Source organism: Lolium rigidum, unplaced genomic scaffold (genome assembly GCF_022539505.1).
Source record: "Lolium rigidum isolate FL_2022 unplaced genomic scaffold, APGP_CSIRO_Lrig_0.1 contig_6993_1, whole genome shotgun sequence".
In the NCBI taxonomy this organism is placed as follows: domain Eukaryota; kingdom Viridiplantae; phylum Streptophyta; class Magnoliopsida; order Poales; family Poaceae; genus Lolium; species Lolium rigidum.
Window position 1 is genome coordinate 1 of NW_025901427.1, and position 14250 is coordinate 14250.

At 39.8% G+C, this 14250-nt stretch overlaps 1 protein-coding gene across 1 annotated transcript; it reads left to right on the top strand.

Moving 5' to 3' along the window:
• Positions 1-476: 476 nt before the first annotated feature.
• LOC124682173 lies at positions 477-5150 on the top strand. Its single transcript, XM_047216914.1, has 14 exons — positions 477-891; positions 1538-1611; positions 1741-2242; positions 2319-2467; positions 2549-2728; positions 2828-2953; positions 3020-3144; positions 3232-3307; positions 3393-3685; positions 3765-3963; positions 4059-4172; positions 4244-4503; positions 4613-4688; positions 4766-5150. Exons 2-14 carry the CDS (start codon positions 1564-1566, stop codon positions 4907-4909), a joined length of 2292 nt encoding a protein of 763 aa, XP_047072870.1. The 5' UTR covers positions 477-891; positions 1538-1563; the 3' UTR covers positions 4910-5150.
• The last annotated feature ends 9100 nt before the right edge of the window (positions 5151-14250 follow it).

Below are 14250 nucleotides of genomic sequence, written 5' to 3' on the forward strand. Positions count from 1 at the left end.
CCCGTTCTATATGTCATTGGAAGTAGTATCAACTATGTTACGGTGCCATTGCCTGCGTATTACTTATTACTGGCTGCTGTGTTACTTGTTACTATTGCTCTCCATATTACTGTCTGCTTTCACATCACCCCTGTTACTAGTGCTTTTCCGATTGCGAGTCGAATTGACAACTCAGTTGTTAAGGCGTATAAGTATTCTTTACCTCCCCTTGTGTCGAATCAATAAATTTGGGTTTTACTTCCCTCGAAGACTGTTGCGATCCCCTATCTATATCTATACCTAATAATAAAGAAAATAAGGTTTCTTGTTGGTCCGTCCGGATTTTTACTGATTTGCCCTTTCACCAGACTGGTATTTACCAAAAGTGCCACTGCCAAGTTAAAAAGACGATTCGACTGGATGACCCGCGAGATTCACGAGTCCTCCACTAATCCGTTGACCCACGCGCCCAGCACGCTCCGGTAGGGACACAAATTCTCAGCCCAGATTCCTCACTTCCTCTTTCTTCTTGCCCCTGGCCGGCGATGACTCCCCTGACCGGAATCCACCAGTGGTCGCTGCGTGGCCGCAGACCTGAACCGGCTGGCCGCTGCAACCATCGTAGCCTCCCTTGCCCTTCCTTCTGTCTCCAATTAGAACATCGCTCGAATACGGATTCTACTGGACTGCTCCGATACGAACTATGCTTGACCACGCGACGATGGGGAATCATCATAAAAGGACTCCAGCCCCTCGATATCGATCTAAATCGACACCCCAGATCGAATCCCGTCCCTCCGGAATCGCCACATACGAAGTTCCGCCTCCGTTCGACATAGCCGCCGTCTCGCTACATCGCCGGAGCTCTCCGTCTCAACTGCTTGGTCTGGTATCGCCTGCAACCGCGATACGGTAATCACCTTCCTCTCTCCTCATGTGTGCTGGTCTAAATTTCCTGCAAGATCAGTGAGATTCACGTATCTGAATTTATAGATTGAACCATGTGTACTCTCTATCCCCACCCCTGTCCCTTTCTGAGTTTCTGAAACCCACACCACCTGCCCCCACGCTGCCCAGGAATCTGCCGCATAGGAATCAGGCGGGGGAAAGGCTCATATATTTTGTGAGTTTATTTTATTTGTAAGTACATTGCTGTGTGTTGACCTGAACTCTCACTTCTACACTGCTCGTGCTTGGGTACGTGGGGAACGAAGTAAATTGATGCTTCAGATTTGCTCGTGCTATTTTGGTGTCAAAAGCGGAGATAATTCTTTGTCATCCGATTAGTAAAACGAGAGTAATGCATTCACTAATATATATTTTCTCCTGGTATTGTTGTCAAAGGCAGAGATAATTGTTTGTCATCAGATTCCTTATGAGATTAGTAAAACGAGTAATATGCAGTAGGCGGGTAAGTGGTGTCTGTTGTACACCAGGTCTTTATGGTTCCCACGTGCAAAACATCGTTTTCCTCCCTCTTTTCATACCAATATTTTTTTGCTATCTCAACCTGTATTTGCTGACAAACACTGAACCTTCTATTGTCCCTTTTTTGCAGAGAAGTAAGGGAGGAGCAGGCACGCGATGGGAGGCCGCAGGAAATCCAAGAGATTAATTTCTGTCAATGAGGAGGTAATTGTCCATATCTTCTGTCACGTTTAATACATTATCAATGTCACACTCTATGCATTAATTTTGAAATAATCATTTGAACAATTTTAATACCAGGTGTCTAACTTTTACTTTTCCTTTTGTTTGCAGAAAATGAATCACAGCGTTGAAACAAACATTGTTGATGATTTTGATAACCGTCCTTTAAAAAAACCAAAATGTTCTGAATCAACCGTTCCGGATGAGCCATTGCTATCACCTCCATCACCAACCAACTCAACATTATCTCCAGTTTCTGAATTGTACAATGAAGAAACAGTTTTAGAAGATTCTGAGAGAACATTTTCAACAGAGCAACCAGATGAACCTAAACCAACCAACTCAACATTATCTCCAGTTTCTCAATTGAACAATGAAGAAACAATTTTAGAATATGGTGAGAATAAAACATTTTCAGCAGAGCAACCAGACAAACCTTCAGCAGAGCAACCAGATGAACCTAAAACAACCAACTCAGCATTATCTCCAGTTTCTCAATTGAATAATGAAGAAACAATTTTAGAAGATGGTGAGAATAAAACATTTTCAGCAGAGCAACCAGACAAACCTAAACATATAATAAATAACGTGATATACGAGTATATCCCACAAGGTAATTTTCTTTTATTCACTTATTATGTATGTGTATTTATTCAACATATATTTGATTTATCTTTATTTATTTGCAGACTACACAATTACCCGAGATGATGAATGTGCTCATGATGTTATACTATTCTCTTTGGAAGAAGAAATATTGGTGAAGATAGAAGACGTATCTGTCAGACAACGCTATTTGGTGTGCCTCCTAGATAAAGACAAATGGCTAGACGATGAAGTAAGTACCCCTTTCTAACAATGAAATAGTTTCTGATTATTAATACCCATCAGTAATGTATTTTTTAATATTTATTTATAGGTAATCAGCGCATACATATGTTGTCTAAAGGAGCAAGCGCACGCGCAAAATCAGAATGATGATACCGTATTTTTTGAGAATCCCTTTGTTACCAGACTTTTGAAACGGGATGGTGAAATTGGAATACATGGGCCTACCTCAGTGACAAATATTGTCAAAAACTATCTCAACCATGACATGGTAACATATATATCCATAATTTTCAAGTTCTATATTTAGCAAGTTATTAATTCCTAATTTTACATGTCTACAAGTAACTTTTTGTGCTCATTATTATAGATACATCTTCCAATAAATATCAAGGTCTCGCATTGGTATTTAGCTTCCATCAATTTTGAGAAATCCGAGATACAAGTACTCGACTCATTGTGTTGGGAACACAACCGAGATGACCTCACTCTTACGGTAAGCTACTATAAAATTTATAATCCTTTCTGTAAAATGTTGTATTGATAACTAATCATTTTACAGCTGCAAGGACTACAATATCATTTGGACATTATTAATACTCAAGAAAATTTGAGTAAATGGAAAAACATTGATGTTACTAAATGGACAATTACAGAACAGCTAAAAAGGCCTATCCAGAAAGACAGGTATAGAGATCATATGTTTTATAACATAATAAACATATAAAAAATATTGAGATTCATGTGGAGTACTCTTTTTTTTAAATTATGCAGTTCATCTTGTGGTCTATTTATGCATAAATTCATGGAATATTGGACCGGACATGCATTGTCCCATCTAATTACACAGGTAATTAACTGCTTTGTTTCATAAACATATATGGTTGGTGCCATTTTATCGGTCATATATGCTAATATTTGTTGGTGATGTGCAGGAAATTATCACTTCTTTCAGATATAAGTTAGCTGCCATACTCTTGTGTTGGAAAAACAACACAGCGCCACCGACTACAATGTTTGAAGAAATTGTTGACAGTGAGGGACATCCGGATGATGTTATAATGTCGGACAAACCTTTTGATCAAAATCAATCAAATGACAATAACTCTTTATCTGCTGAAAACAAATACCAATCGTTGATGTCTGTTGTTTCTAACCTGAACATTCATGAGTTAATAGGTGGACTTTGTAACTACATCAAATCCGTCAATTCTGCAGAAGCTTTAGAGTAAGCCATCTGTTTACATATAATGTATTTTATGCATTAAATGCATTATCTTATTTTTATTTATGATAATGATTTACAGCAAAGTTTGGGTACAAAACTGTGATCCATATCCCATTAGCTTGACTCTCAAGAATCTGAAAGATATGCTGAATGATGAGTTGCCCATGGACCAAGATTGTTTCAATTTGGTTGTACGGAAGATTATGTTTGACGACATCCAAACGGTGAAAAAAAGGAAAGGCTTGATATCAAAGCATTATCTTGACACACAGTTCTGGGTATTATATTCTTAAAATTCAATATATATTTTTCTGTCCACAAATTTACTAATTATTTTATATCCTCTCTAAACACTTATTTTATTATATCCTAGAGGATTACTGATTTTGGACGACATCCAAACTTCCGGAAGAAGTTAGATGTCGAACAACTAGCATATTCTATTCGTAGCTGGCCTGGTATCAAATATAATTCATCATGCAAATCGGTAAGAAAACTTCACTATACATATCATGAAAATTATTAATTTTGATACATCTAATATCAAGCATATTTCAGATTCATATTCCAGTACAATCCCACGGTGAATTTATTCTATTCATACTGGACAAAGATACCAGAACGGTGTATATTTTGGACCCTACTCCAATTGATCCCACCTACCAACGCAACCCAGTTGCAAAATATGTGCACAGACTGTTATGGATTGCTGAACACTTACCAAAAGCAATGTCAAAGATATGTCCTGGGTCTACGTGGAACGAAAATATTTTCCTATGGCAACAAAAAATTCTACATGATATTTCGAGTCACAAAAGGTAACATTTCTAATGAGAGAAATACTATATACTCCGTACTAAGTATTTGATGTACTAGATGTGTATGATATATTTTTGGCATTGATTGCTAATTTTTATCTTATACCAGGGAACTGTCTGGTTATCTTGTTACCCTCTTCATGTCCACATGGGAAGACGAAAAAGTGAATTTGCCATTTCTAAAGGTCAATATCACAGGCATTTAATTCATCATCTCTTTTACAGTTGAGATACTGATCTTATTCGTTTACAATGTACACAGGATGGATACGAACTCAGGAAACAAAGTTTGGGGCAGCTACTAACGTTGAACGAGAACATATGTGAAGACAACATGCCGGCTGGTGTCAAGGGTTTCATAAATTGTATCAGGATTAACCAAAACAATATGAATATGAAGACCTGATGCTGAAAAGCCAAGAGATACCAATCAAGAGGCTGCATCTCCAACTATCTCCAGCTGCTGCTCCTCAAGCGTCACCACTCTTTTAGCCAATAGTGATGTTTTTCCTAAAGTTTAGTTTCTATAAAGCTTTCAGGACCTACATAGGTTTAGCCCATAGCGATGTTTTGCTCTGTATAGAAAACATCATACTTGCGGAATATCGACTTGTTGTGGCACTAGGTTGTTTTAAATTCCCAATGACGCAAAGATCCTTCAAGTTTATTTGATTCTATATATGATTTTGTCAAATATGATAATATATCAAGAATTTATTATCTTGTCGCTGGATTCATGCAATTGCCTTTAAGTGTTTATAATATGGCACGTGCAAAGTGAGCAATTTCTTCTTGTGCTAAATATTCTTCTTCTTGGCCTGTGTTCTTATTTTCAGGGACTTGGAGTATTTGTTTTTCAAATACTGTGTAAATAATGACTACTGGTTGCATGATCATTTTAAAATTCTCATTGAGGCAAAGATACTTCAAGTTTATTTGATTCTATAGAAATATGATGATATATCAAGAAATCATTTGCTTCTCCCTGGATTCATGTAATTACCTTTAAGCGTTTAGTAGCACGTTCAAAGTGAACAATTTCTTCTTGTGCTAAATATTCTTCTTCTTGGCCTGTGTTCTTATTTTCTGGGACTTGGGATATTTGATTTTCAATTACTGTGTAAATATATGTATATATTCACTAATTGAGATGCCTGTTCGTTGAATAATCGAGTCATTCTCCGTTGCGAATAGTGGTGCCAGTGAGGCTGCTTGCAGACACCTGCAGAGTTCAGCTGCTCGGGTGAAATTTAAAATTATCACAAGACCTGCATAGAACATGCAAATTCTATTTGGCCAACGCACCAGGGTTTAGTCAAATTTAATCCATCAGTCCGTCAGCTAGATAACCACGTTAGAACATTTAAAACAGGCGATGGAAAATACTTGCCATATTGGGCATTATTAAAAAATAAAGGGACTAGAGCATACGGATACGAATCCTACTCGGCTACTGACTGGTGCACACGTTTGTTACAAAAGGGAATCCTAATCGGACTTAGCTTTGTGAATTTTCTTCTGTAAATAAAACACCAAGTTGAGGAGTCCTAAATCCTAATACTACTCAGCAAGGGAATCCTAATCCGATTCAGTCTAGAGCAAGTTCTAATATATAAATATACAAGAATAGGTCCTAGCAGGGCCGGGCCGTCAAAATACGGGGCCCTGTGCAAGATCACAAAATGGGCCCTATATTACTAAAATTTTAAAACTAATGTACATTTAGTGTGTAATTTATGCTTACACATCTATTGATTTTTAAAATGCCAATGGTGAGCACAAAATATCCACGTTTCATCAGGATCTAAAAAATACAAGTACCAACTGGATGGAAAAAATATATATAATGATTGTTTACATTTGGTTGGCTGAGGAAATTTGATTTTTTTAGGAATAGCAAACGTGTTGATTGAGATTTTCTTTAGATTTTTGTTTTTGAGCAAAAGCTTTCCTTAAATTAGAGGAACATAGATTAAGCTGAGCCTTTTTTTTTTCAGGGGAGTAGATTGGGCTGAGCTGGAACATGCATACGCCACACACACGATTTGCTGGGCCTTTTCACTTATGCGGTTAAGCCTAAGGGTGTCAAGTGGGATCCCACTTTTGTCCCACTTGTAGTATAATTTGACTTTTTTAGTACAAATTTTGACATCAAAATTTGAACTACATAGTACAAAATGACATCCCACTGGGATCCCACCTTGACACCCTAGTTAAGCCCAGACGATTTGAAGCCATCTTCTCCTACCTACCAGATCCCTTACCCTTTGACCTGAAGCGGAAAGCTTCAAGCAACCCATCCATGGCGCTATTCCCCTCGGCTGCTGGAGGTTAGATAAGGACAGGGGTGTCCTGGTCGGTCGCGGGAGGGCGGCCGCTGCTGTTCGTCACTGGTTCGCCCATTGCTGAAGAATAACCTGCTGCTCAGTGCCAAATCGAAAATTTGGGGCCCCCCAAAATTTGGGGCCCTGTGCGGCCGCACCAGCCGCACTCCCGTTGGCCCGGCCCTGGGTCCTAGACAGCTCGCCAGGGCACCCGTGAATCCATTGCATCAGTTTCGAGCTCTGCTCAAGCTACCAGCGTTTCTACTGTTCTTGCATACCAATCACTTCTGGTTATGCAAGCTGCAGCTACCTTTCGCTAGACTAACCTGCTTAACAGGTGGCTTTCCACGTCAACTCCCCGGTATCAGTCCTGACAAAAAGAAAGAAAGAGGCATCAGGTATTTTCATCATCTCCTTCAATACGACATCCTTCAACACCTTCACGAAAAATTCGGTAATGCCACCCTTATTGACACTAGCATACATAAATGGTAAAATTAGTGAAAGCTTTAAATCTATGAAAGTTAACTGAAGTTGCAGGTAGGTCATTTCGGAATCTGAGTCATGGATGTCAAGGAACAAAGAAGGAAAAGAGACAGAGAAAAGTATGCACAGATGACCGATGAAGAAAAGCAGGAAAAACTGAAAAAACGCCGTGAAGCATATCAGCAAAACAAAAAAGTTAAAGAGCCAAAGAAATACGCAGAATTGGAGCCAGAGAAACGGACAAAAATATGCGCTCAGGAAAGACAGAGATATGCAGATAAACAGCCAGAACAAAAGAAAGCTAGAGTACAACAAATTACAGCTCACAAGGTATTGAAGCGCGGCACGCCATGCAAAGAATCAATTGCAATGATGAAACCGGCATATAAAGCAACAGAACAGGAGGTTGGTACATCTACCTTAACTGTGAGACAAAGAAAGCCTGTGTCGCCAGGAGAAAGACAATCATTGTTACATCGCCGAAATGAAGAGTTCTTGGTAAAACAAAGTAAAACTCGCTTGGTGTCATCTGAAGGAGACACATGCATAATGAACAGTGAAAATGATGGCATGGAACCTCTAAAGCAGCCAGAAGCCATGATTAATGGTAATTCTAAAATTTAAACAATACTACGACATTCAAGATACAATATAGAGTATGAACTAACAAACTTTGCTGTACAGGCATCCTCTATCCATTGTGTGCACCAAACAAAGACACAGATGCACCAGCACAACCATTTAGCACTGATGATGAACATGCTAAGGCAATCGATCTCATACTAGCCATGATGAAAAAGGGCAATGGTGACATACAAACTCTAAAGCAGCCGGCAGTCATGACTAAAGGTAATATTATAATTTTATATATGATACTCATGCATTCCCAAAACAATAAAAAATATAAACAACTAACCATCTTTCATGGACAGATATCCCCTCTTCAGCGTGTCCAACCAACATAGACGCAGATGCGCCAGCACAAACATTCTGCAATGATGATGATCATGGTAAGGTTATCAATTTCATATATATTATAATTATGGAAAGCATACAATAATATAAATTTGGATTTATGCACAGGAAATAATGAGGTCATATATGAAAAAGACACAAGCGAGGATGAATACATGTTCTCTGTTGAAGGTATGCTCAATACAACTTCAAATATACTTGAATCATTATATTACTACTTTACTAAACTTTTGATGCTGCAAATCAAAACAGAATGGGAACCAGAACTGGAAATCGAAATCAAAGAAGACAACGAAAGAAACAAACCTGATCCATATGATGACGTCTACAGAAACATACCAAAAACCACACACATGCTCAAGACTGAAAAGGATTGCACATTTTGCGGTGCAAAAAAATTCCAGTACGAAACGAAGGGGTTATGCTGCAAGAATGGAAATATAAAACTTGCCAATCCAGAGACAACACCTGAACTCATGAGACTTTGGACAAGCAACGACTCTGACGCAAGATATTTCCGGGACCACATAAGATTTTTCAACGGACACTTTTCGTTTACTACTCTATACTGCCAACTTGACAGAGACACAACTGACATTCGAACGGCTGGTATTTACACCTTTCGAGCTCATGGTCAGATCTATCATAATCTACACTCTTTTCTTCATAGTCGCTCAGACCCAAAGCATCTGGAGCTATATTTCTATGACGATGATCCAAGCTTAGAACATCGGTACCGGCGTTGTCGCAAGGAATCGTATGAGCAAGACAAACACATCGTCCGCATAATAACTGGAATTCTACGTGACAACCCATACTCTGAACAGTTTAGGAGTTTGGGACAAGCCGAAAACCTTGATGACTATAGGCTCATCTTGAACCTTGACCAAAGATTGGACCAGAGAAGATACAACGCACCAATCACGTCGGAGGTAGCTGCAGTGTGGGTCGAAGGAAATCAAGGAAACAATACTTTTGTCAAGAACGTAGTACTACATGGAAACAACAAGGAAACACAGAGCATTAAAGCATATTATGGGTGTTATGATCCGCTATCGTATCCTCTGTTCTTTCCAAGAGGTGAACTGGGTTGGCATCGAAAGATCCCAAAGGCAAATACAGAAGAGGAAGATGTGAGAAAGGCTGATGCTGCACAAGATAATGATGATGACGAGAACCCAGGTAAATATTTCACATATTGCTCTTTTCAAAATTAAGTGTTTATATATTATACACTCCTACAAATGCAACTAACTTTTTTATGTCACAATGCTTGGAACAGATGCAACCGGTGGGCTGTGGGTAACCATGAAAGAATACTATTGCTATAAATTACATACGAGACCAAACATATTCAACCCAATATTATATGGCGGACGGCTGCTCCAACAGTTTGTTGTAGATACATACATCAAGATTGAGAGCTCTAGACTGGACTATATGTTTCATCATCAGAACAAATTAAGGGCAGATCTATACCAAGGCCTTCTGGATAGCATTCGAGCAGGAGAACAAGATGGAAATGCGGTCGGAAAATGAACAATCCTCGCCTCATCATTTATTGGAGGGCCACGAGATAAACTACACAGATTCCTAGATGCAATGGCTTTAGTTAGAAAATACGGAAAGCCGGACATATTCCTCACGATGACCTGCAACCCCAACTGGGAAGAAATTACTCGTGAATTAGAGCGTGGTCAAACACCACAAGATCGCCCAGATATCGTTGTCCGTGTTTTTAGGGCGAAGCTAGAAGAGATGAAGAAGCAACTATTTCAGAAGAGCATTCTTGGAACCGTTACAGCATATACGTATGCTGTCGAGTTCCAGAAAAGAGGACCACCACATGCACACTTCCTGCTGATCATGACAGGAAAATACAAGTACACAAGTCCAGATCAATATGACAAAATCATCTCAGCTGAGCTCCCTAACAAGCACAAGTACCCAGAGCTATACAAAATGGTCATCAAGCATATGATGCATGGTCCTTGCGGTGCACTGAATAGAAACTGTCCATGCACAAAGGATCGCCAGACATGCAAGAACAATTATCCAAAACCATTTAACGAAAATACAATTCAAGGGAAGGACTCCTACCCTGTGTATAGGAGACGCAATGACGGCCGGACCGAAACAGTCCGAAAGTGCACTCTTGATAATAGGTGGGTCGTTCCTTACAACCCCTATCTATTGAGGATGTTCAACTGCCACATAAATGTTGAGATATGCTCAAGTATTAAAGCCGTTAAGTACCTGTTCAAGTACATCTACAAGGGACATGACCGGGCATCTGTATCCGTGAGTGAGAAACTAAATGAAGCCGAAATGGACGAGATTAGACAGTACAGAGATGCACAGTGGGTAACACCTCCAGAAGCACTATGGAGAATATACGGCTTCCTACTAAGCAAAATACACCCATCTGTCCTGCAATTGCAGCTACATCTCCCAAATATGCATATGGTCTCGTATAACGGCAAAGAAAATATCAACAATGTTATCAGCCGTGAGGGAGCGAGATAGGTCAATGTTGACAGCATACTTTGAAGCAAACAACCTAAATGTGAAAGCACGTGGTATAATATATAGGGACTTCCTAGAACACTATACTTGGCAAACAAAAGGGAAGTTTTGGCAAGAGAGAACACGAAAAGGTATATTACAGGTTGGCAGGATCGTCGCAACGACATCCTCGCTGAAGGAGAACGATACTATCTCCGAGTTATCCTCAACCACGTGCCAGGTGCCACAAGCTACGAAGACCTAAAAACAGTTGATGGATAACTAATGCAAAACTTCCGTGAGGCTGCAGAAAAAAGGGGGCTCATTGAGGCAGACAACACACTAGATGATTGCATGACAGAAGCGGAGTTGTTTAGGATGCCATCATCGCTACGAAGGTTATTGATACGTCTCCGACGTATCGATAATTTCTTGTGTTCCATGCCACATTATTGATAATATCTACATGTTTTATGCACACTTTATGTCATATTCGTGCATTTTCTGGAACTAACCTATTAACAAGATGCCGAAGTGCCGCTTCGTCGTTTTCTGCTGTTTTTGGTTTCAGTAAATCCTAGTAAAGAAATATTCTCGGAATTGGACGAAATCAACGCCCAGGGTCCTATTTTGCCACGAAGCTTCCAGAAGACCGAAGAGGAGACGAAGTTGGGCCACGAGGTGGCCAGACTATAGGGCGGCGCGGCCCAAGCCCTGGCCGCGCCGACCTATAGTGTGGGCCCCTCGTGTGGCCCCTGACCTGCCCTTCCGCCTACTTAAGGTCTCCGTCGCGAAAACCCTACCACGTTCGACGAAACCAGAGAAAACCTTCCAGAGCCGCCGCCATCGCGAAGCCAAGATCTGGGGGACAGGAGTCTCTGTTCCGGCACGCCGCCGGGACGGGGAAGTGCCCCCGGAAGGCTCCTCCATCGACACCACCGCCATCTCCATCAACGCTGCTGTCTCCCATGAGGAGGGAGTAGTTCTCCATCGAGGCTCGGGGCCGTACCGGTAGCTATGTGGTTCATCTCTCTCCTATGTACTTCAATACAATAATCTCATGAGCTGCCTTACATGATTGAGATTCATATGATGATGCTTGTAATCTAGATGTCATTATGCTAGTCAAGTGGGTTTTACTTATGTGATCTCCGGAGACTCCTTGTCCCACGTGTGTAAAGGTGACAGTGTGTGCACCGTGTGGGTCTCTTAGGCTATATTTCACCGAATACTTATTCACTGTTATGAATGGCATAGTGAAGTGCTTATTTATATCTCTTTATGATTGCAATGTGTTTTGTATCACAATTTATCTATGTGCTACTCTAGTGATGTTATTAAAGTAGTTTTATTCCTCCCGCACGGTGTAATGGTGACAGTGTGTGCATCCGTGTTAGTACTTGGCGTAGGCTATGATTATGATCTCTTGTAGATTATGAAGTTAACTATTGCTATGATGGTATTGATGTGATCTATTCCTCCTACATAGTGTGAAGGTGACGAGTGTGCATGCTATGTTAGTACTTGGTTTAGTCGTATTGATCTTTCATGCACTCTAAGGTTATTTAAATATGAACATTGAATTGTGGAGCTTGTTAACTCCGGCATTGAGGGTTCGTGTAATCCTACGCAATGGTGTTCATCATCCAACAAGAGTGTAGAGTATGCATTTATCTATTCTGTTATGTGATCAATGTTGAGAGTGTCCACTAGTGAAAGTCCGATCCCTAGGCCTTGTCCTAAATATCGCTATCACCGCTTGTTTATCGTTTTATCGCGTTACTACTCGCTGCAGTTACTACTTCTTGTTTACTCGTCCTAGGCAAAGCACTTTTCCGAGTGCCGTTGCTACTGCTTATTCATACCACCTGTATTTCACTATCTCTTCGCCGAACTAGTGCACCTATTAGGTGTGTTGGGGACACAAGAGACTTCTTGCTTTGTGGTTGCGGGGTTGCATGAGAGGGATATCTTTGACCTCTTCCTCCCTGAGTTCGATAAACCTTGGGTGATCCACTTAAGGGAAAACTTGCTGCTGTTCTACAAACCTCTGCTCTTGGAGGCCCAACACTGTCTACAGGAAAAGGAGGGGGGCGTAGACATCAAGCTATTTTCTGGCGCCGTTGCCGGGGAGGAAAGGTAAAAGGTACTCACACTCCGGATCTCGGCTACTAAGCTATTTTCCGGCGCCATTGTAAGTACTCGAAGCTATTTCCTTTAGATCCTGCAATTGCAACTTTTTGTTTCTTGTTTACACTAGTTTGGCATAATGGACAAAAATGAGCTTCTTATTCTATTTCCTGATTTAAGACATGGATGGTTTGATGCGAAAATTAAAAAACCTATGGAACCTTATTTGCATGCTGGTAGTAATATTAGTATGAACGCTTTGAACACCATTGTTGATAATATAGAAAATTCTAAGCTTGGGGAAGCTGGTTTTGATGAGCATGATATTTTTAGTCCCCCAAGCATTGAGGAGAAAATTTTCTTTGATGATACTTTGCCTCCTATTTATGATGATTATAATGATAGTGGTCTTTTGGTGCCACCTATTATGGAGAGTAAATTTTGTTGTGATTATACTATGCCTCCTACACTTGATGAGAATAATAATGATAGCTACTTTGTTGAATTTGCTCCCACTACAACTAATAAGAATGATTATGCTTATGTGGAGAGTAATGATACTTTTATGCATGAGAATAAGAATGCTTTATGTGATAGTTACATTGTTGAATTTGTTCATGATGCCACTGAAAGTTATTATGAGAGAGGAAAATATGGTTGTAGAAGTTTTCATGTTACTAAAACACCTCTCTTTTTGCTGAAAATCTTGAAGCTGCACTTGTTTTATCTTTCTATGCTTGTTGCATTATGCTTCTTGAATTTATTTATTTACAAGATTCCTATGCATAGGAAGCATGTTAGGCTTAAATTTGTTTTGAACTTGCTTCTTGATGCTCTCTTTTGCTTCAACTACTATTTCTTGCGAGTGCATCATTAAAACTGCTGAGCCCATCTTAATGGCTATAAAGAAAGAACTTCTTGGGAGATAACCCATGTGTTATTTTGCTACAGTAGCCTTGTTTTTATTTTGTGTCTTGGAAGTTGTTTACTACTGTAGCAACCTCTCCTTATCTTAGTTTTGTGTTTTGTTGTGCCAAGTGAAGTCGTTGATAGTAAGGTTCATACTAGATTTGGATTACTGCGCAGAAACAGATTTCTTTGCTGTCACGAATCTGGGCAAAATTCTCTGTAGGTAACTCAGAAAATTATGCCAATTTACGTGCGTGATCCTCAGATATGTACGCAATTTCATTCAATTTGAGCATTTTCATTTGAGCAAGTCTGGTGCCATTTTAAAATTCGTCTTTACGAACTGTTCTGTTTTGACAGATTCTGCCTTTTATTTCGCATTGCCTCTTTTGTTATGTTGGATGAATTTCTTTGATCC

What these genes read in the sequence shown, in the direction of transcription:
- LOC124682173 (XM_047216914.1), top strand. Translation starts at nt 1,564, where the DNA reads ATGGGAGGCCGCAGGAAATCCAAGAGATTAATTTCTGTCAATGAGGAG. An exon ending in ACAAATGGCTAGACGATGAA is followed by an intron (nt 2,468 to 2,548) that starts GTAAGTACCCCT and finishes ATTTATTTATAG; the next exon opens with GTAATCAGCGCATACATATG. An exon ending in GATATTTCGAGTCACAAAAG is followed by an intron (nt 4,504 to 4,612) that starts GTAACATTTCTA and finishes ATCTTATACCAG; the next exon opens with GGAACTGTCTGGTTATCTTG.